General features: G+C 40.2%; 1 protein-coding gene across 7 annotated transcripts in view; it reads left to right on the top strand.

Annotated features, from left to right (window-relative positions):
* The window catches only part of NCOR1 (nuclear receptor corepressor 1), a 55,742-nt gene that overhangs the window by 20,525 nt on the left and 12,890 nt on the right, over positions 1–22,327 (top strand). For 6 of the 7 annotated variants that reach the window (XR_010030240.1, XR_010030241.1, XM_063173940.1 and 3 more), the window contains 25 exons: positions 337–393; positions 831–883; positions 1,605–1,671; positions 2,053–2,225; positions 4,122–4,212; positions 4,727–4,905; positions 5,360–5,414; positions 5,624–5,725; positions 10,133–10,263; positions 10,733–10,950; positions 12,563–12,625; positions 12,955–13,094; positions 13,810–13,936; positions 14,530–15,085; positions 15,784–15,913; positions 16,136–16,331; positions 16,878–17,048; positions 17,221–17,381; positions 17,751–17,871; positions 17,969–18,070; positions 18,556–18,653; positions 19,522–19,690; positions 20,123–20,263; positions 21,509–21,592; positions 22,071–22,327. Coding sequence is in view for 5 of the 7 variants with exons in the window: in XM_063173940.1 (XP_063030010.1) it covers positions 337–393; positions 831–883; positions 1,605–1,671; positions 2,053–2,225; positions 4,122–4,212; positions 4,727–4,905; positions 5,360–5,414; positions 5,624–5,725; positions 10,133–10,263; positions 10,733–10,950; positions 12,563–12,625; positions 12,955–13,094; positions 13,810–13,936; positions 14,530–15,085; positions 15,784–15,913; positions 16,136–16,331; positions 16,878–17,048; positions 17,221–17,381; positions 17,751–17,871; positions 17,969–18,070; positions 18,556–18,653; positions 19,522–19,690; positions 20,123–20,263; positions 21,509–21,592; positions 22,071–22,327 (3,642 nt within the window). In the remaining 2 variants the exon portion in view is untranslated. Of the gene's footprint in view, positions 1–336; positions 394–830; positions 884–1,604; positions 1,672–2,052; positions 2,226–4,121; positions 4,213–4,726; positions 4,906–5,359; positions 5,415–5,623; positions 5,726–8,699; positions 8,930–10,132; positions 10,264–10,732; positions 10,951–12,562; positions 12,626–12,954; positions 13,095–13,809; positions 13,937–14,529; positions 15,086–15,783; positions 15,914–16,135; positions 16,332–16,877; positions 17,049–17,220; positions 17,382–17,750; positions 17,872–17,968; positions 18,071–18,555; positions 18,654–19,521; positions 19,691–20,122; positions 20,264–21,508; positions 21,593–22,070 lie in introns of those variants that run through there. The other variant, XM_063173941.1, reaches the window with a different exon arrangement.

Here is a 22,327-nt window from a genome sequence, read left to right as displayed (position 1 = left end):
TCCATTTTTCAAAACCAAGTGTACTTTATTTTACTGGACACCTTTATTCCTTTTTATAATGATTTGCTGTACTATGAAATGCACAGTTTGTTTGAACTGCAGAGGTCAGTTTCTGCTTTTATGCTCTATCAGCTTCCAGACTGGGAGATCAGAGTCACTACCAAACAATTCAGGTGCAGGTTTCTTTATTTGCTGAGGCAACATTGCAGAAGTAGGTTAAGAAGGATCTTGTGTGTTCAGGCAGGGGTTTAGCAGAGAACATAGAGTTCAGATCCACATTTGACATGAACTTCAGAGGATTTACTCAGACTATACCAAAAAAAATCTTATTTGCAGAAAAAAGCAGAAGAAGCTCACAAGATTTTTGAAGGTCTTGGTCCAAAAGTTGAATTGGTAAGTTGTGGAATTCTGTTTTTTTCCTTTTGTATTATTTTCTGTGTTGCCAGTTGCTTTGATTTGGTTGTGCTGAGCAGCTGTGGTTCTGTGTGTGTAGAAGAAATGTGTGTCTGAATGCACTGTGAGTTGGGGCTTGAGTGAGTTCATTTGCCATGTAAGTGTGATTTTTAAAGTACATTTTAATCTATTTGAGAGAACAGTTTGAAGTATGAAGAAATGAAGTACTATTATATACAGAAGTAGTTATAATCCAATTTTAAGTAATGAAATTTGTGCTTTGTGCTGAATATCTTGTAGTCCCTTCAGCTCTGCTGCATCTCAGATTGAGTGCACTGTTCTCAGAATACTAAAATATTGTTAAATGTGGTGCATACACATTTACAGTTTCATGCATTGCCAAGTGCTAAGTGTTCCTTTCTCATCCCAAATTGCAGCCACTTTACAACCAACCCTCAGACACCAAGGTCTACCATGAAAACATCAAAACGTGAGTGCTTTAATTCCCTCTCATTGTCCCATCAGGGGATCTGGACTTGAACATTCCCTGACATTTTTCATTGCTATAGGATGTGTGAGTTTAAACCATAATTAAAAGCTTCCAGTCCATGTGACTTTCTGATTTCTTTGTTGTAAAATAGTTCTGCAAGGTGTGCATTATATGTGCTGAAGGCAGAGGCAAGCTCTGCCTTTCCATCTTCATTTAAAGACAAAAATAAATAATAAACATTAAGTTGGCTGTCCTTTAAAAACTTCTCTTAAAAAAAGCAGTTCTTGCTCCACTTTATCAAATAGATTTGTATAGCACTTCCAAAGTACTTTTTTCTTGAGTAATATATTGGAAAATTTAGCTTTAGGGCTGAATTGCAAAGGCTTTTTCCCCCATAAAAGCAAAATAGCTTAAACCAATTTTTTTTCATTTTAACATATTATCTCTCCTGTGGTTAAGGAGAGCACCTGCCTTGAAGTTGGAACCTTTTGTGTCTCAATTGCTTATTCCAGCCATCTTCAAGAATCTCCTCTCTGAAATAATACAGTATTAGGTGATTTTGGTATTTCAACTTCATTGAGAATTTTTCCTATTTTTTACCCTGAAACTGTTATTCATAATAAAGATGTGACATCTGGAATTGAGATAGGTTTTGTTGAGTAGTTTTGAAATGCTTTATTCTTATGTAGTTCACTTTTTTTCCCCTACTTTTGTTCTCCAGAAACCAGGTGATGAGGAAAAAGCTGATCCTATTCTTTAAAAGAAGGAACCATGCAAGAAAACAACGGGTGAGAGCACCATGGTTTTCTAAAAGGAGCATGTGCCTGGTTTTCTGTCTGGAACCTTGTTTTACATTTGCAAATATATTAATTAGAAAAATAAGACCTTGAGCTAAAACAAGTGTGGGATATTTCTGGAAGGCAGTAATGACAATTACCAAATACCACTAGGATGTGTAAAGCAGAGAAATGGTGTATCGTGTTAAAAATCTCCATTTTTGTATCCACTTCCTCACCTTCTCTGTGCTGGAAATTTGGTGTAAGTCACCTTCAACATGGAAGGGACTGGAGCAGGAAAAATCTGTGCAGTCCAGGAGCCTGCCCATGGGACAGGTACTGATCATTTGGTGTATTTTGCCTAGTTCAAGGTTTGCTTTTGGAATTTAACAGGAACAGAAAATCTGCCAACGTTATGATCAGCTGATGGAGGCATGGGAGAAGAAAGTGGACAGGATAGAAAATAATCCACGCAGGAAAGCCAAGGAGAGCAAAACACGGGAGTACTATGAGAAACAATTCCCAGAAATCAGGAAGCAGAGAGAACAGCAAGAAAGATTCCAAAGGTATTCCTGGAGATTTGAAATATTCCTGCAAAATATCTCTTCAGCCTTAAGTTTTACAATTATTTATAATAAAATTAGTTAATTTTAATGGTGAAGTTTTATATTCATGACTTTTTTGCTTTGTGTCACGGAGTATAAAGTGAAATGTTCTTCCCTTTGTTCACTGTGTTTCCATGGCATTGAGCTCAAGTTTCCCTTCCCATCCTAAGGATCTCCATGACTTTATCTGTCCACTGTCACAAATGTCCCCTTTGCTGTCCCTCCCCTGCAGTGCCAGCCTCATCCCTTGGTGTCTCTCAGGCTGTGGTGATGGCCACAGGGCTCCTTTCCCATGTCCCTTTTCACATCTGCTGTCAAACCCCATATTTTCCAATAGGAACACAGGAAAAGGGCCAGTTAGCAGAGGCTGCTTAGGTTGTGGTGTCAGTGAGATGAGGAGAGTTAAGCTGCTCAAAAAGAGTTTTGTGGAGTTCTGAAGGCAGCTGAAGCATCAGCTTCCCGTGAGCCTGCTCATTTTGGGCACACACCCCAATTTACATTGATATTTTTCTATCACTGTCTGTGTTACTCCTCTGTTTCATAATCCCTGTATTCATTAGCCTCCACGCTTAAAAACCATTTATCTTCTTAATTAACAGTTTGACTGATCTTTTATTGTACTTGCCAGGTAATTTTATTCCAGACAGTTTTGCATTTTAAAATATTCAAGGTGCGACAATTAAGGACCTATTATTTAATTTTAATCTATCAGACATTTGTAAGATGGAAACTACAAGGAATCTTAAAAGGAATGAAATGCACTTCACTTGAGAGTTCACCTTGCAGTGCTGTAGGTAGAGAGATAGGATTTAAATTAGAATTAGGTCAAGTTTGATTCAGTTGTGTTGAAATCTGTTTATCTGATGTTTGAAATCATTTCAATACACCTTTGAGAGTTCAAGCCCCATAAAGATTTAATCTCATCTCTTGTAACCATCTGTCTACATCACCTTTTTGTCATAAAACATGGGGAAAGCAGAGAGTTGGCTATACACTGTGAAGGCTGCAAGATTTTTTGGAATCAAGAAAAGAAAGTAAACTGTTAGGATGGGAACAGCACTCATACATAAGAAGTTTCACTTCAAGAATATTTTATGTCTTGGTCATTGTAAACTATTTGGGGAGGGATCATCTCTTTACATTACATTTACATTCTGTAAAATAATGGCCTTTCTGTCTATAGCTGTGCTCTAAGCCATGTAAAAATGAAGGGCTTTTTCCTCAGATTTTGTGCAAATGGATGAATTCAGTAAAATCTTGGAGGTATTTTGTCTCTCCATTTAGTAGTGATTTTTACCTCTGAAATGCTTTTTGACCCAGGTGCTGTAGTATATTATTGTGGTGTTCCTAAGGGTAAAGATCACAAGGTGAAAAATTCTTCAAATTACAGCTCTCCCCATCAATTCACAGGTGGAAAATTTTGTTTTGTTGTAACAAATCTCAGTGCTGTATTAGTACCTTGACCAAATTGATAAAAAGCAAATTTAGTGTGGTTTTCTTAAAAAAACAAAAAAGGCTCTTTCAGGGTGTATCAGTTGAACTAATTAAGGGGATAATTTCTGTGCCATGATGAACAGAATGCTCAGCAGAAGCAAATTCATTTATCTGCAGCACCTACTTTGCAGTGGAATTGGTGGTGACACTTTTTATGTGCCCTTTCTGCTGAGCTTTGCAAACTCTCTGTAAAGCCAAGCAGGACATGACAGAGTTTGTGCTCTGACTCTCCTTAAGAAAGACCAGCCCTAGCTGATTTGGGAGACTGCTAACAGCATTATAAAGCATTTTGGAGGTTGTTGTGGTGTACAAAAGCTGCAGATAGAGGTGGTTTCCACTTTATCCTTTTTCCTTCTGTTTCAGAGTTGGCCAAAGAGGGGCTGGCCTTTCAGCAACCATTGCCAGAAGTGAGCACGAGATTTCAGAAATCATCGATGGGCTCTCTGAGCAGGAGGTGAGCCTGGTGCCTGTGCTTTGCTGCAGAAGCACAGCCAATAAATCTCCTCTCACTGGCAGTGCAAGGTGTCTTGTAGAGGGTTTGTTTCATTGAGAAGAGAAAGCTCTTCTCTCTTTAAGAGAATCTGTGTGAAGTGTGGCTTGAAGCAGATCTTACAAACACTTTTCTTTTGAGGGTTTTGCTTTCTAATTGTATCTGCCCTAGATTTTTCTCATGTGGCTGTTCATTGCAGGCTTGCTGCAACCTAGTTTTTTACAGCTGTAACAAACATGTGAAAACTCTTCCTTTTCTCAAACCCTCCATCATTTTGGTGTTTCACCAGTTGTGACACTATTTCCTTTAGCTGCCCATAAGCGTTTATTGCAATACTGACAACTTCTGCAAGAGTGGTGTACAAAAAGAACTTCCAAGCTGCCTGTGAACGTGGAGCTTTAAGAGCTGTGTAATTCAAGAACTGTAAACATCAGTAGCAGCATTTTGGGTGTTCTTTACTTTGTCTTTTGTTCTGCAGAATAATGAGAAGCAAATGCGGCAGCTCTCTGTCATCCCTCCCATGATGTTCGATGCAGAGCAGAGAAGGGTGAAGTTCATCAACATGAACGGGCTCATGGAGGATCCCATGAAGGTTTATAAGGACAGGCAGTTCATGAATGTCTGGACAGACCATGAGAAGGAGATTTTTAAGGAAAAGTAATGGCCTTTCTTATCTTTTCTTTTTATTGCGTTGAAATGACAGAATAACAGTTAAATGCCCAACGCCATAAAGCTAAATCAGGAATGCTGAAGCTTTTGTGCAATAATATTTGAAAATGTTCTTAATTGGCTATCATGAATATTGCAAAAGTTTTAGACTATTTTTCGTCTGGGTGTGCTCACATACATTTAGTCCTTATATACAAAATTTTCTCAAAAGTACTTTAGTTCTGTGCTAAGATTAAAATGGGAACTGTAGGTAAGGAATTTCATTTTATCATTTTAAGTGCTCAGTTCTAAATTTGCACAATCTGAAAACTGGGCTTTTTAGGCAAATTTCATTTGTGTAAATGAAGGGCTTGCTGATGGAACAGATTGTTTGCAAGATGGTTTTTGCTTGTTGGATCATGGATTATGTTGTTAAACTGAAATAATTTCTGATTTGTTAAAGGTTTGTCCAACATCCCAAGAACTTTGGTCTAATTGCTTCCTACTTGGAACGAAAGGTAAGACATTTTTTGATATAAACATAGGATGAGATCCCTAACTTTCCAATATAATAATAAATTATTATTATAATAGATATATATATAATATATAGAAACTTTTCTACTTTAGTCTGAGGGCTAAATAGTTTTAAGTGTTTGGAGAAATTAAAAACGAAAATCTTTTCATTAGGAGTAAACCCTACTTTCTCCTGCTTTTTTCACTTTAGAATGTTCCTGACTGTGTATTATATTATTATTTGACCAAGAAAAATGAAAATTATAAAGCCCTTGTGCGAAGGAATTATGGCAAACGCAGAGGAAGAAACCAGGTACATTGAATTTATTCATCACTTGGGTATTGTTATTTTATTGCTTCATATTTACAACTGTTTCATTATCTGAGATAGCAACATATTTTAACCATTGAGGGGAAGTAATTGTTTTTCCTTTATTATATTGTTGCCCTTTTAAAATTTAAGTGATCCTGACCTCAAGGGTGTTGTTGATTATTTTGGTTTTAATTCTCTGAAATATCTTCTTCCTTTGCACATTTCTTACTTGGTTTAATATGACATTTCATTTTCTTTGAGGAGTGTGCCACAGATATTGAGGTTGAATCCATCCCTAAATCCTCTGTTGGAGCCAAGAGAAATTAGGTTTAGCATGTGACTTGCAGTGGAAAATATATCATCAGTTCATAATGTCAGTGTTTGTCAAAAAGCAGAAATTAATAGTGGTCTTTATTTGGTGGTCAGGCTGAAAGTCAAAGTGGAACTTCAGAGCCAGAAGAGACCAATTTAATGCATGTGAATAAAAAATCCTGCTGATTCAGGAAGTGTTCCTTTGGAAGTCTTCAGAGATGAAAATAACAGCATTTTATGTAGCAAAAGCTTATAAATACATGTGCTGGGCTAGCAGGGTTAATGTGGGTATTGAGAAACCTGAAAAAAATACCCCTGAAACTCTGGGACTGCACAAATCTGCTCTGCAAGCCAGTAAACATTGCACTGAAATACACAATGAACGTTCTCTAGGAGTCCCAGTAAAAGAATATTTTTAATATAAAATTGTTGCAAACAGCTTCAGCTGAGGAGTGGATCTTGTTCAGTAGAAATGACCATGGGCTTGTGCTTCTGTGGTGCTGTTGTACTTAAACCTTTGGAATGATGGGCTGGTGTTCTACCAGGGGAGTCCTGTCATGGCAGAGCACCTTGGCTGTACCCCACAAAGGATGGATTGCTTAGGATAAGGGCATTGTCATTGTGCACAGGATTTCACAGGGCTTCTGCTCTGATGGGGGAAATCACTGGAAATAATTTCAATTTTGCCAGGACTTCTGTTAGAATTTCTAAGTCTTATAATCCTTTTTAATAGGAAGGGTTATTGCTGTTGGAGTAGTGGCTGGGGAAGGATTGCAGTTAAAGTCTGGGTGTGTGGCAAATGAAAAGAAGATGGAAATAAATGTGGACAGTCTCTGTGGACACTTGGCAGAGGTAGTGCTGCCATTTGGAGTGGCTCAGCTCCCTGTGCCACTGTAAGATGAGGTTGGTGTGGCCATGGAGGTGTCACATGTTGAGGGGTGCCTTTGCTGGGTGCTCTTCTGAGGGGTGAGGAGACAGAACTGGCTCAGCTTAGTGCAGTGGAACTGGAGATTCTGAGATATTTAGAAAATCATTACTGTATATTTAAATGTCTTTTCCACATTGTTAAATTTCAGAATATTGGAAATGTTAGAATTCAAAATTTGGATGGACTTTTCTATCCATAAATGCTTGCTTACCTTGGATAATGTATATAGAACAGAAAAATTTTAATTCCAGCTTTAGACACAAGAGCATGGATTTGCTTGGTGAGCTCAGCTCAAGGTGCTCTGCCTGACTTTGTGACTGCTCCTGTGAGTGCTGATTTATATGTGAGTAACTGAATACATCAGCTGGAGCACTGAAGGTTTGTTCAGCTCAGATTACTTGCTCTTGGAATTGAAGCAGAGTTGTACTCTGTAATTGCTGGTTGTTGATCCACTCTAAGTGCTACAGCAGATCCCTAAACTTTGGGCAAGGCTGGCCAGGCTTCATGTGTGCTCTGGGAAGGATGCAAGAAAGTGCCAGGATTTTAGCTCTGGAGAGGGTTGAGCTGGACTTGCCAACTCAAGGAAATACTCTCAGCACTCTGAAAGGGAAATTTTACCACTTCTGGAAGTTTGAATTCAGAAGTATTGCAGTTAGCATGTTAATAGTAAAGAACTACATGGTGCAAAAAAAAAATTGTATTTATAATTTTATTAATGATTAATTAGCAACATCTATAACAGCTAGTAAAAAAGAACTTGAGAGGGTTGAACTGCCTGGCTTGCCAGAACTTTTATCTTCCAGTTGCAGAAAGCAGCTCACCCCTTCCCCCTCCCATGCCCCAGCTTTGTTTGAAGCTGATATTTTTCATATCTCTCAGTAGCAACTTGAAACTTTCTTGCTGATTGGCAAACACAAGTCATGTAAGATTTATGAGGTGCTCCAGGATGGGCTTAGGCAAATAACAGGTGCTTCAGCTTAAACTCTTAATAGTTCATATATTTTTGTAAATTAGAAGGCAAGCAAGTGGAATATTGCAGTGGAGGAGATATTAATCATGGTAAGGACGTTGAAGTCCTTCAGAGAATGCAGGGAGCACAGCTTGGCTCAGGTTTCAGTGTGGGGGGTTCCACATGACAGAAACTGAGTCCTGGATCAAGGATGTGAAGAGGTGCAAGGCTAATAAAATTCTGATGTGTGTTTGTCCTCAAATAGGTCTAGAAAGGGCTTTTTATAAAATGCTGCCTGAACTGTTCTAGAGTGTCACAGAGGCAACTGAACAAATGTGTCTTAAACCAAAGCTTGTCAATTGTAGAGCAAGTTTTTAACATAGAATTGAGAGAAAGCCATGGCTGTATGGTGCTTTAAATTGCCTATCCCTGGAAATGTTCAGGACAGGACTTGGAGCAGCCTGGTCTGGTGGGAGATGTCCCTGCCCATGGCAGGGGGTTTGGAATTGGATGATCTTTAAGGTCCCTTCAAACCCAAACCACCCTGTGATTCTATAATTACAGAGAATTCCTTAAACAACTCATTGGAAGAAGGTTTCTTTAAGTGAAGTTTGAAGTGAGTGTGGTGGCCCAGCAGCACTCAGTGCTGGCTGTGTCCCTGCAGGGTGTGTGGCTGGCAGCAGGTGGGAGGCAGTGATGTGAGCAGACAGAAATTCAGGGCTGTGTGTGACGGGGATCACCTCTGGTGACTCCGGGGAGATTAGAAGGTGCTGTGTGAGAGGGGCAGCACTGCTGCAGGAGCTTAAGTGGCAGAATGACACCATTTCCTGGAATAAACACGTTGCTGGGTCAGGCAGCCTCTGCTAAGGAGCTCTGGGATGTTGCTGCTGGGTGGGTTTTGCCCTTTTGAGCCGTGCCCTGAGCTCAAGCCCATCCCCTTGTGTGGACAGTAAAAGTTTCAATCAGCAGATGAATGTGCAGGAACGTCGCTGACCGAGGCTTCGACTCCTTCAAGGTTTGTGTTTATGCATTGATTATGCAGCTTAAATAAAGTTACTGGGTAACAGAGAACCAACCAAGTGATGTTAACTTGTCCTATTAAGAACAGGATTGTCAACAATTATTTTCTCAATAGATTATATACAAAATAATTCTCTTTAATTTTTTAAATGCAGTTTTAACTCCTTGTTTTCAGGTCAGTCTCTCTAGCAAGGTGGAAATAATTTATCTTAGCACGTCTCTGACATCTTGCTTGAAGGAAGTCTTTGCATAATCAATAACCAGCACCTTAATTGCTAACAATTTGCAGCAAGATGATAGTGGTTAGTGTTTAGGGTTTCTGATCCAGTTCACATTATAAAATGTCAAAACCAAGTCAGTTTGTGACTATTTCCAGCCTCAGTTTAGTTAGTGAAACAGTGACACCTGCTGCTGCACTCATAGGGAGGTTGCTTCCTCTGTGAAAAAGAAAAGCCTATTTTGGGGAATTTTTTAGTAGACTGTAAAATCTGAGTTCATGAAGTGCTAGAACAGCAATCTTGTAATTCTCTGTCCTTGTCTTGTCGTTCTCTGTCCTTGTGTTTCCATGAATTGCCAAATGTACTCTGGGTATCTGTTTGAGACAAGCACTGTGCTTGTAAAACTGTCATCTCAGCAGAGAAAAGAGTTTTTGTTGGTTCTTTTAATAATTCTTTCTGTAAACTCACTGGAAATGTAAGTCTAAAATTCCCAACCCAATTTTTTAACAATTATATTTCTTAAATATTAGTGACAGTTCTGACAAAGGCACTTGGAGTTGCTGATAACTTTCATGCTACAAGACCTTCTGCTCCCTAGTTGTAAGATCATGTTTCACTATAAAATGCACAAAGTTAAAAATAAAACTTGAGAGGAGCAACACCCTCTCACTACACGGGTCAAACCTCCCTAAGCACTTTTAAAATTCAGCTGTTCATTTTTAGTGGGACACACAGCAGCCGGTGTGTGATTGTACACAACCACCTCCATGCTCATGCTGCAGAAAACTCCTGTACTTCCATGGAATTTACATGATATAAAGCAGAGTTATTCTGTTCTTATGCTGACCCCTGTGCAGTTCCAGTAACTTAAAATATTATCAAGTGGGAAGTAAGGCAGCATCAGTTTTTGTGCTGCTCTGAGGACAAGATGCTGCACTTTTGTGTGATCAAATGTTCATCTAAATCCTATTTCATTTCAGCAACAGATTGCTCGTCCTTCTCAAGAAGAAAAGGTAGAAGAAAAAGTAGAAGAGGAAAAATCAGACAAATCAGAAAAAAAAGAGGAGGAAAAGAAAGATGAGGAGGAGAAGGATGAGAAGGAGGAATCTAAGTAAGTGTGTATGTGCTGAAATGCATGAATTCACCCTAGATTGCTGGTTTTGGCAAAGATCAGAATAGGATTTGCATTAGCCTGCCAGTGAAATCTGAACTGAAAACTATTCCTTTTGTATATGAAACAATTTTTTTTGGACATAAAAATTTCTCTGTCTTGTTGAGCTAATCAGATCAGTGGAAAAAGTAATGGAATTATTATTTTGCACATGTAATAATTTCCATGTCTTGTTGATTTGGGCTTTTTTCATATATTCTATCACACATGGAGTATTCATCTTTTCTTTGAAGTTGACAAAATCTGTGTCACTGTCTGGCAGCTGGAAGTTGTGGGCAATAAGTGAATTCTGTTTCACTAAAGGCATCCTTTGGGTTTGTGGAGTTTTGTTTGTGTCTGTTGATATTCAGGAATATTTGCTCACAATGGCTCTCTGAATGTGACTGAATTATATTTTACCTATTCCCAGAGAGAATACCAAAGAAAAGGACAAAACTGAAGCTGCACCAGAGGAAACAGAGGAGAGGGAACAGGCAGCTCCTCGGGGCCGAAAAACCGCCAACAGCCAAGGGCGGCGTAAGGGCAGAATCACCAGGTCAATGACAAATGAGGCTGCACAGGCAAATGCTGCTGCAGCTGCAGCCACTGAAGAGCCACCACCACCTCTGCCACCCCCACCAGAGCCTTGTGAGTAGCATTTACAGCACTCCCAGCTGGTGTAGGCTCCTCACTGACACGGGCATGCAGTGCACTCCTGTTTTCCTGGTTAATATTCCAGCTTTATTCTTAGCCCTGCTTATAATTTTGTGACTGTGTGGAACTGCTGAACTTCACAAGTGTAACTTCATGAATAGTGCATGTGCAATCAGCTGACTGTTAGAATGATGTGAGGGGAGAAAAGGCAGTTCAGCCCTTGTGTGGTAACACCTTGTCTCCCTGGGCAGGTTCGTGATGGGGCTGCAGAGATCCAGGTGACACAGATTCACTTACAGGCTGCAGCTCACTGAGGATGCTGTTAAATAATTGGCCTGATATTTGAGTACTTCAGGGAGTTTCATAAGCTGAAATAGATCTTGGCAAGTTGTTGTTTCTGCATTAGATGGCAAGAGGCTTTTTAAAATGAAATGTTACTTTCTTGGCTGGTATGATTAAAAAAGACGATGCAGTCTCTGAGTGTATTTTGGAAAAGGCTGACCTACTTTGTGTTGATGCAGAAATACCAGAATATCTTGTGGCTGGTAAATAATTATCCAGGATGGCTGGGCAGGTTGTGGTTTTTTCTTGTGGTGCTCTGCAGTGGCAAAATTTGTTATTCCTCATGCTTCAGCTGGGTAGTTACAGGCAGCTGCTATTCTAGAGCTTGTGACTACTCTTCTGTTACTCAGATGTTCTGCCTATAAAGAACAAAGTGAGCACATCAGGTCTTGTATAGCTGTAAACAACAGAGATTGTGAGAAACATTCTTGCTCCATTGATACAGTGGGGTTTTATAAGTCTGAAGCAATAGTGGGTTTTGCTCTTTTTTATTTTTAAACCATTTTTGCAGGGTTTTCTGAAAAACCCAAAATAGTTTTTCAGTGGATCAGATGCTTTACAGTGTCCTATTTTTGTGGTTTGTTAATGGAAGCTGTTGCAGGGTCTTTGTTACATGCTGTGTGTAATGGCAGATTTTATAGAAAGGAAATGGAGGCTGGTGCAGCTCAGTGCTGTTCAGAAATTTAAACAGAATTATACAAAATCCAGAGGAGTGAATGAAAAGCACTAAAAGCACTCTATATTGAATCATACTTAGTTTCCTGCTTACTTTTACTGGGTTTTTTTGTTTTCTTTTCTTTTTGTCCACTTATCCAGTTGGAGACTCAGTTAATACAGGAAGAGTAGATTCCTTGACACTACTAACCAATAAATAACCATTCCAGCAGTGAGACAGCACTGAACTAGCTTAGAGCATGTTGGATTGCTGCTTTTACTAGCTGATGGTAATTACTGACATTTTAAATAAAATTTTAGTGATAAATGCATCTAAGTTACTTACAAATCTTCCTTGACAGAGAATCAATCCCAGTTTTGTAGGCAGAATAGTTTAGAAGAGTTTTCTCTGCTGAGCTTTTGGTGGTTCCTTCTCTATCTCTGACTTGGTTTAATGGAGATTGACTGTTTCCCTCTGACAAGAGAGCTTTCCGCAGTGGCCTGAGCAAGCCATAATGTAAATAGATTTCTGGACTATGGGATGCATAATTGGTGTCATGATAATGAATCCTGGTCTTTTCTCTGCTCAGTGTCTTTGTTTCTCTTTCAGCTTCTACAGAGCCTGTGGAGACATCCCGCTGGACAGAAGAAGAAATGGAAGTTGCTAAGAAAGGTAAACCTTGTAAAGCCTTTGATTTCCTTCTGGATACTTGCATTTACAAAATTTCAAGGATTCACTGAATCACTGAATATATTTGCTGGGACTTCTGCCAACACTATGCTGATTTGAAAATTGCTGTTGGTTTTTTTGGAAAAAAAGAAAAAGCAAGCAGCTTTAAGAGACAAAATCATCTTTTGAGACTTACGTTGACTCTTTTCCTGTGGGTTACTTAGAACTGTTTGGACATCTTGCCTTCCTGTAGGCATTGTTGTTCCATTTATTGAGGTTTGGATGGCTGAATTATTGATCACATAAATATTGCTTCCTTTATGTCTGACCAGGTCTGGTGGAACACGGGCGAAACTGGGCAGCGATTGCCAAAATGGTTGGGACGAAAAGTGAAGCTCAGTGTAAGAACTTCTACTTCAACTACAAAAGGAGACACAACCTGGACAGTCTCCTCCAACAGCACAAACAGAAGGTGAGCTGTGAACATTGAGTTTTTTGCAGGGAAAAACTTGGATCTTTCTGAAGTCATTCATCACACTTCATTAAGGCTGTTTTGCAATCTCCACTCATTTCCTTTTCTACTTGTTTTTGTGTTGTGACATAAATCTCCTACAAAGGGTGACCAAGGCTCACTGACCTGTGACAGTAACCACTTCTTGCTTTAAAATGCAAGAGAAGGTTTTGTGCTAGGTAAAACACTTGAGCCTGAAGAGTTCTTCAGTGCTCTGGAAGCCCCGTTCCTCACCAGTGCATGAGCAGCTGTAGATGTACAACAGCTCCTTGAGACACAGCAGGCACTGACCTTACCAACCAGAGCAGGACAGGTGGCAGAAGTCCAGGAACTGAAGGTTTGGGGGCATTGAAAGTAGAATGTTGTGTGTTGGAATCCTCTAAGCTGCAGTGCTGCCTTGGTCTTCTCTCACTGAGGTGAAGAACATCAGGGTCTGTTTGCTGCAATTGTTTTGTTGTCCCCCAAACTTGCTGTGAGACCATGGTTGATTGCCAAACTTGGTTTTGGTCAGGAGCAGCAAAAGTTGGTCTGAAGTTGGAAAAGTGTCTCTTTGTGAATGACTGTGCTAAACAGAGATTCTCTGTCCTTCATTTCAACCTCAGATTGGTAAATGGGAATGTGTAAAAGGCAATAATTGTGAATTTTCAGTACATTGTCAATGCTGTGTCTTCCTCAGTCTTCGCGAAGGCCCCGAGAGGAGCGAGATGTGTCCCAGTGTGAGAGTGTGGCTTCCACTGTGTCAGCTCAGGAGGATGAAGACATTGAAGCATCTAATGAAGAAGAGAACCCAGAAGACAGTGAAGGTAACTTTTCTGGGAAGGAAACTGGGGTGTGCACAGAAAGGGGCCCATGGTTTGTGCTAATCATATGCTCAGAAAGCTGTGTTGCACTTCATGGTGTTGTTGTTGTTCAAATGCTCTTTCAGTTGAGTTTGAGCGACTTGAACTCACGCAAGGGGATGCAGCATTTTTAGAATTTAGCAGCCTAAAGATGTTTACTGCTTAGTATTTTGAGATGCTTTGATTATGCTGTCATCTGGAGTGCTGAAACAAGTTGAATCAAATAAATGTAACCTTTGGTAGTCAGTAGTCTCAGTAAAGCTTCAGACAAGCAAATTCAAGTGGGTTTTTTTTGTTGTTGTTGTGGTTTTTTTAATATATATTTTTTGGTTGCAGCTGCTTATTTATAGACACTCAACATCAGTCAATCTTGGCTGGCCTTTTATAGAGCAAAAGGCAATAGAATTCATAAACAATGAATGAGAGAAGATGACTAAGGGTTGGTTTTGAGTAGTTGGTTGAGCAGATGAATTGGTTAAAATTGATGGATCCTTACTGCACCCAATTTTTCAGATTTCATTGATTCAACCTTCCATGGCAAAACATTTTTTCCCCAGGTGCTGAAAATAGTTCTGATACAGAAAGTGCTCCATCTCCAACTCCAGCAGAACCTGCTAAACCGACTGAAGAAACTCCATCTGAGCCTGCTGCTCCAAAAGTAACCACTGAGGCCCCAGCAGAGCAGGAATCTGCCATTAAACCTGCAGCCAGCACATCTCCCTCCTTACCAGCCCAAACTGTAACAACAACTGAAACTCAGAACCCTGAGCCCCAGGTCAAGGAAGAAATAAACACTGAGGCTGAGGAGCCTATGGAGGTGGACAGTAGGAGCCATTCAGCTGAAGCTAAGCCTGTGATTACTCTTCCAGTTCATACCAAAGTAGAACCTGTAGAGACTGAAATGAGGCTACCAGAGAATATTCAAGTGAAAATAGAGAGTGATACCAAAGAGAGAGAGATGGAGAAACCCAAGGAAAAGTCAGAACCAGAGGAAATGGACTACAGCCTGTCCCAGTCAGTGACTGCAGCCAGACCAGAATCCCATTCAGATAATGACTCCAGTGCCACCTGCAGTGCTGATGAGGAAGTTGATGGAGAACCTGACAGGCAGGGGTGAGTAGAGCTTTGGATGGACAATCTCTGGAGCTGGTTCTCTTTTGGGAGTGGCTGACACCACTGAGGGTATTTGAAGTCCTTTCAGTGTTCTGTTGGTGCAGTTCCTGTGTCACCCCAGCGTGGCTCTGGAGCCAGTGCCCCCCTCCCTCTCAGTGATTTAATATACACACAGTGCCAGGGATAGATGTTTAAATGTCAAAAGTATCCAGTGTCATGGAGTGCATGTGGGCTTTGGAAGAGTGCAGTGATGGTGTTTGTGCATTCCCTTGCCTCTTCAAACATCATTTTTCCACAAATGTCTTAGCCCTCCATGTGAAATCATTTTATTGTAGACTACTGTTAATTTTCTGTGCACTAAATGCATGTAGTCCTTCCTACCTTTTGTGTTTTTCCAAAGCACTCTCTAGAAAGAAGGTTGCATTGATGTAAGTACTTCACACATAAATTTCTGATGTGGGAGATTCTGAGCTCATATTTTGGTATTTCTGTGTATTATGAAAATGTAGCAGCATCTGTTGCCTCTTCTACCGTATGTGCTGTGGGACAAAACACAACATGGTTGTGACTTTTCAGCTCTTTGTCCACTTTGATAATTTTGTTGGTTTTTTGAATTTAAGAGTTGTGGCTGTACATTTTTTAAGATGTATAATCTTGCTCCTTTTGGTAATATTTTTCCCTTCTATCTCTTTTTCCAGTATCTTCAGCAGGGAGTCAAAGCCCTCACTGTTAAATCCCACTGGGTCAATCCTGGTATCATCCACAATAAAGCAAGGGCAGATGGACCTGCAACAGCTTCACCACCGAGCTGCTGTCATCCCACCTATGGTATGGGCACTTTTCATTGATGTTTGAAGGAGTGTTTGTTACCCCTATATCTAGTCAGGAAAAAAAAATGTTAAACAAATGAAGAAAAAGATGATTTGCTTTATTATTGTATTGTTCATGCGGAAAGTAGGTTAAGTAGCTTAAAACCAGGTGTGAACCTTTTGAAACACCCAGACTGCAGGGGTGAGGGTGTCCCTGGCATTGTCCCCTTGCTGTCCCCAGGTTTCCTGCAGCCCCTGCTCTGTCCCTGTGGGCACCCCAGTCAGTGGTTATGCCCTGTACCAGAGGCACATCAAGGCCATGCACGAGTCAGCCCTGCTGGAGGAGCAGCGGCAGCGCCAGGAGCAGCTGGACATGGAGTATCGGAGTGCTGTGAGCCCCTGTGGCACCTCCAAGAGCCCCAGTGTGGAGTGGGAAGGTTGGTGTTCCCTCAGCTGTGCTTTGTGTCTGTGTGTTACACTGCTGCCTTGTTGGAGAGTGGCAGTTTAGTGTGATAAGGAACTGATAATGAACTTGCTGGAAGGGACCTGCCCCCTGCGCTGCACTTACTGTTGAACAGCTGCCTTGTTGCCCCTTTATATAAAGGCAGAAAACTGGTTCTGTTTGGTCAAACCCAAAAATGAGTTGTTCCTACAGAGAAAGATGGAGCATGAGGGTGAGAAGAGCAGATGATTCTGTTCTAGGGGAGGCCTTTCCAGAAGCTTAAGGTGTAGGTAGGAGAGTGTACTCCATGCAGTAAAATATTCATCTTAACTGTGCTCATACATGAACACTGAGCACTGAAACAGGGCACAAAAGTTTGCTGGAACACAGTAATATTTCTTTTTAATTGCACTGTTTGTACCTGCTGGGTGTGTCTAACATTGGAGTAGTCCCTTCTTTAAAACTGTGATGTGAATTGGACCTTTTGACTCCAGTTTCTAACCCAGGCTTCTTCTCTTTCTGATTACTTCACCCCTCCCAGGAAAACCAGTGGCCTATATGCCTTATGCTGAGGTCAAGAGAATAGAACAGGAAGCACAAGTGCAAAATGCAGCCACAAGGTCAGCATCACCCTACAGGTTATCTCCAAGAGAAGTCAATAAAGCCTCTCCCCAGCCTGAGATGAATGCAGCTCGCTACAGTGTCCCTCCAGGTAAAGATCTGGAGCACCAAATTATTCTCTAAACACTTTGAGTTAATAGAAGAAAGATAATTTTCTGTGTGTGTATGTGAATAGGTGCTCAGTGTTTCTCTAGCCCAGTGAGGCTGTACTCTGCTATTTCTGTTCACACTGCAGTGTTTAATGTACAATTTTTCCCCTCAAGTTCTCCAGCCAGCCCCTCACCAGGTGATAACCAATATTCCTGAAGGAGTTCGCCTGCCCACAACCAGACCCACCAGACCACCACCACCTCTCATTCCATCCTCCAAAACCAGTGTGCCATCAGAAAAACCTTCCTTCATCATGGGAGGCTCGATCTCACAAGTAAGAGAATTATTATTTGAAAATCTGTCTTGTGTCAAATTTTTTTGCCCTTTCTCCAATCTTCAGCTTTTTGTACTCATTTATGGAATCACAGCATTAACCCTTAAGACCTACCTGTACATATAATACTAAAAGTCCAAAGGAGCTTTAGAAATGAAACATTTACCCACATTTAATGGCATGAATATCCAGTTTAGGTGATCTGCATCTCCAGACTACCAGTGACAGTCCACTCCTGCTGTTGTGTGCTCTACAGTGAGGCACTGTAGCATTTCCAGATAGGATCACAGTAGTTTTAGCATTCTCCTTTAAAGAGAGATGTGACTCCTCATTCCAGAAACAAGAATTAACATCTATTTGTTGTTTCAGGGAACACCTGGCACTTATTTAACATCCCACAGTCAAGCTTCCTATGCCCAAGAAACTGCAAAGCCATCAGTGGGTTCAATATCCCTTGGGCTGCCAAGGCAGCAAGAGTCAGCCAAATCTGGTAAGGAAAGAAAAGCTGACATGTTTTATACAGACTATTTAATGATCCATAATTAAAGAAAATTTAAAAACCTCAACCTTTTTCTTCTCCTCAATAGCTTCTCTGCCCTATATCAAGCAAGAAGAATTCTCACCCAGAAGCCAGAATTCCCAGCCTGAGGGACTCCTGGTCAGGGCACAGCATGAAAGTGTGGTGAGAGGTAAAGAAAGTCACACAGATTAAAAAACTCTTGTCAGAGCCTGAGAAAACCAAGAGAATTAACTGCTGAAGTGTTATTTTAAAGTATTCTATGATTATATAAGAATCATAAGATTACAGGGTTAATTTGTTCCCTGTTTTCCAAGGCATGTGTATTTGTAGCTGGCTCCTCCTGTCTGCATGGCTCACTTCAAAATATTTGTTATGAGCCATGCCATTTTTGAAGTAAAACTGCTCACTATAGCAAATTCATCAAAAGAAAATAAATTAACTGCTGTGAGTTAATGCTGTAAAATACTTATGGTCTGTAAAAGGCTGTGTTAAAAGAGGAAATAGCCTAACTGCCTCATATGCCAGCTGTTAAATTGAAATTTCCCCTGTATTTTAATGTAAACTAACAGTTCTCAATAGAATTTTTGATTATTTCAAATTGAGTGGATATTTTTTTATTCTCTGATTTATCAGGATGTCTTTATTTCAAATCAGGTACCACAACAATACAGGAGGGGAGCATAACACGAGGAACTCCAACCAATAAAGTTTCAGTTGAGACCATTCCTTCTTTGAGAGGCTCCATAACTCAGGTATTTTACCTTTCACTGCTGGGAAGGCTGTAGCAAAACAGATCATCTTCAGACTATCACTGTGAATGTATTTGCATGTCTGAAAAAGTAAATTATTATCACAGGATAAGAACTGCCTTGGGAAAAGAACTTTCAATCCAATCAGATGTTCAAACCCCACTGCTGCTGAAGTCAGCATTACCATGATTTCATCTTCGTATATATGAGTTTTCACATAAATAATACCAGAGCCTTTGATAAACCTAACTGAGGGCAACTTTCCTGAAAATTGCATCACACCTGAGTTCAAATATTCAAACCAAATGTAACCAGTCTTGTGCAGATTCTATTTAAATCCAAGAAGGGAAATTCAGGCCTTTTGTCTTATTTCAAATGCTGTTGTTTTGGTTGGTTTGGCATCCCTTTGTAACCAGTCTTGTGTAGATTCTATTTAAATTCAAGAAGGGAAAATCAGGCCTTTTATTCCTACCATTTTAAATGCTGCTGTTTTGGTTTGTTTGGCATCCCTTTGTACAAAGAACAATCTGCTTTGAGATGAGAGGAGGAGGTTTCATTGCTTTGGACAGAAATAAAACCTAATGGCACCATGTGGTATATGTTATCCTCCCCCCAAATGGTATTTATAGGTTAAATGTTCTAGGTTGTAAATACACTGGTAATATTGTTTAACAAGATAACCTAAATACGAGTGAGATTATTTCTGCTAAGTGTCTATAATAGAGGCAGAAGTTTAAGCCATACTTGATAAATTAGTTGGTATTATAGACCCAAGAATTTTTTTTTGTTTTGTTGTATTTCCCCTTCACTCCCCCTGTTCTGTGAAGCCTCAGAGGCTGTGAATTGATTGCTGTGCTGGCTTTGCTCTCAGGGTACCCCAGCTCTGGCCCAGCCCGGCATCGCCGCCGACGCGCTGCTCAAGGGAACCATCACCCGCCTGGCCACCGAGGACAGCAGCCCTGAGAAGTGCAGGGAGGAGGCCTCAGCCAAGGGCCATGTCATTTATGAAGGCAAAAGTGGGCATATTCTATCTTATGATGGTGAGTATTTGTGTATTCTACCTGATCAAAATCAGGGTCTTCTTTGATAACCCACAGCTGAAGTGTTTCTACTTCCAAGCAGATGGGTGTTTAAAATACAGTTCAGCTATTCCTTTGCCATGTATTTCCTAACTGTCATTAAATTGTATTGTGAAAGGGTAAATAACCAGGTTTAAAATGACCTCCATTAAAATAAAAATAAATGTATCATGTAACGTTAAACTTCAATGAAATATTGATAAATGAGTAACTTAACAAGTACCTTTTTGACAAACTATAAAGTATCTTTCTAAGATTGATATTTAATGTTATAATATTATATTGAAGATGTGTTGTTTAAATATTAATGACCTGTGGTCTCATTAATGTAATATTCATGTGTCCTTTTTTGTTGTCCACATTTCCTGACCACACTCTTGTATATTTTGCCAGCTATTAAAAATGTCCGTGAAGGAACAAGGAGTCCCAGAACTGCTCATGAAATTGGTTTAAAGAGAACCTATGATACAATGGAAGGAAATATAAAGCAGGGGATGTCTCTGAGGGAGTCTCCAGGGTCTGCACCACTGGAAGGTAAAAAAAGCTGCTTGCAAGGTGTTTTATCTTTTATCCATTGATGCAAGAGCATTTAGAGTTTTCTTAGGGTGCAGACTAACAGGGAAGTTAAATTTAAATTACACTAATGACTAAATCCATGCAATAACATTGCAGTTAGAGCACTGCAGTTGGAAGCAGGACTGGAGTAGATCCCAGTTTTCTGTTTTACCACAGCTGCTGCTACTGCAGGTGGCATTTCCAGCTCTTAGCACATCTGACAGATGTCCCTGGCTCTGCACAATCCCAGTGGTCCTGTGGAGCTCAAACACTGGGTCACACCAGCACAGCCTCTGCCACACCCATTAGTTAAATATTAATATCACACTGCCCCGACCTTTTGCATTCCTGCAAAAAACCTCTTTGAACTGCAGGATCCTGCTTCAGGGCATCCCTAGTGCTGTGGTGTTTTAATAAACTGTAATCAAACAAAGCCTGCAGAGGCCAAGGCAGGTCATTACATAACTTTGCTGATGTTTTGTAAAAATACAAACACAAGAAAATATTTCCTACCTCAACCATGGAGCCTGGCTCCTTAAACATTTTGTCCCATTTTTTTGGATGGCCCTTGGAGACTATTTTGTGGACATGTCCATCCAATGGAAGAAGGTGAATGTGAGGTTTGTAGGCTGCACACAGAAATTCAGTGTTGCCTCTAAGTTGCTGCTCTGATACTTCCATACTTTGTCTCATCAGTGACACATTGTCTGTCTTTGAACTGTGAAAAATTTTGTGTGTTTTAAGCACTTTTAGATTCTTGCTGTAGGCACAGTAAATTCATCTCTTCCCCAATGATTCAGTATGAACTTTGATAATTTGGAGCATGCTGAGACATATTTTGAAATTTTTTTCTCTTGGTTCCACTTCCTACCACGAACACCTTTCTTTCTAGGCAAGGAAAGTGGAGTGTGAGAAAAGCAGTGACTGCTTTTGAAACAAAGGTTAAGCTTAATTATAAAAAAACACCTCCTGTTTTCTAAATATGTTAAAACTTGCAACTATGCAATAGCACAAATACTTGAACTGAAAGATTATTTTTTTAGGGCAGGAGGTGTTTATAACATGTTGCTGCAATGCCTGGCATACTGAGGCCTGGCCCTCTGGGCACTGCCAGGGTACAGATATCATCTCTCATGTGTGAGAAGGAGGGGGTTTGTTGGTTTGGAGGTTGAATTTTTTTTAACACTTGTTTAATTCCCTAAATTATTTTCATTTTAATTTTAGGTTTAATCTGCCGAGCGCTGCCTCGGGGTAGCCCACACGCTGAACTAAAGGAGAGAACAGTCTTGTCTGGCTCTATAATGCAAGGTGAGATATTGCAGGCTAAGAAAGGGGAGCATTAATTAATCCTCAAAAATCTGGATTTCTGAACCTTAAAGCTCTTATTAACTGTGGGAGCTGTGTTAAGGTAGAGCTTATTTTATGAAAAGTTTTCAGAGCATAAATCAGCAGCTTTTTTATATGCTGTGTTCAAAGCTAGTGTGTAAACATAGATTTTATTTCTTATTGGAAAATAGAGTTTTTAATATGAATACTTGGTAATCAGCACTTTTGAAGAAATGAACACATTTATTTCTTTTGTTTCAGCACCTGAAATAACAGGAGGTTTTCTGTAGCATATTTTTCAGTATTATTTTTGTGATGATTTTTTTAGACTTTGAGTATCTTACCACAGACTACAGCAAACCAAAGCTTCACTGTTATATATAATTAATTACTCTGCTTATGAAGAAAAAGACTTAGCAGCTATTATTACCATTCATGTGACCCTTTCTTTCTATAAAAGGCACACCAAGGGCAACAGCTGAAAGTTTTGAAGAAGGTTTGAAGTACCCCAAGCAGATCAAGAGGGAGTCACCTCCCATCAGGACATTTGAAGGAGCCATCACCAAGGGCAAGCCCTACGATGGGGTCACCACCATAAAGGAGATGGGTCGCTCCATCCACGAGATCCCCAGGCAGGACCTCCTAAGCCAAGAGAGTCGCAAGACTCCTGAAATGGTGCAGACAAGCAGGCCAATCATAGAAGGCTCCATATCTCAG

Source organism: Melospiza melodia, chromosome 21, assembly GCF_035770615.1.
Source record: "Melospiza melodia melodia isolate bMelMel2 chromosome 21, bMelMel2.pri, whole genome shotgun sequence".
NCBI classification, from domain to species: domain Eukaryota; kingdom Metazoa; phylum Chordata; class Aves; order Passeriformes; family Passerellidae; genus Melospiza; species Melospiza melodia.
Note: the sequence above shows the minus strand (reverse complement) of the source record. Positions and strands in the feature narration are given on the sequence as shown.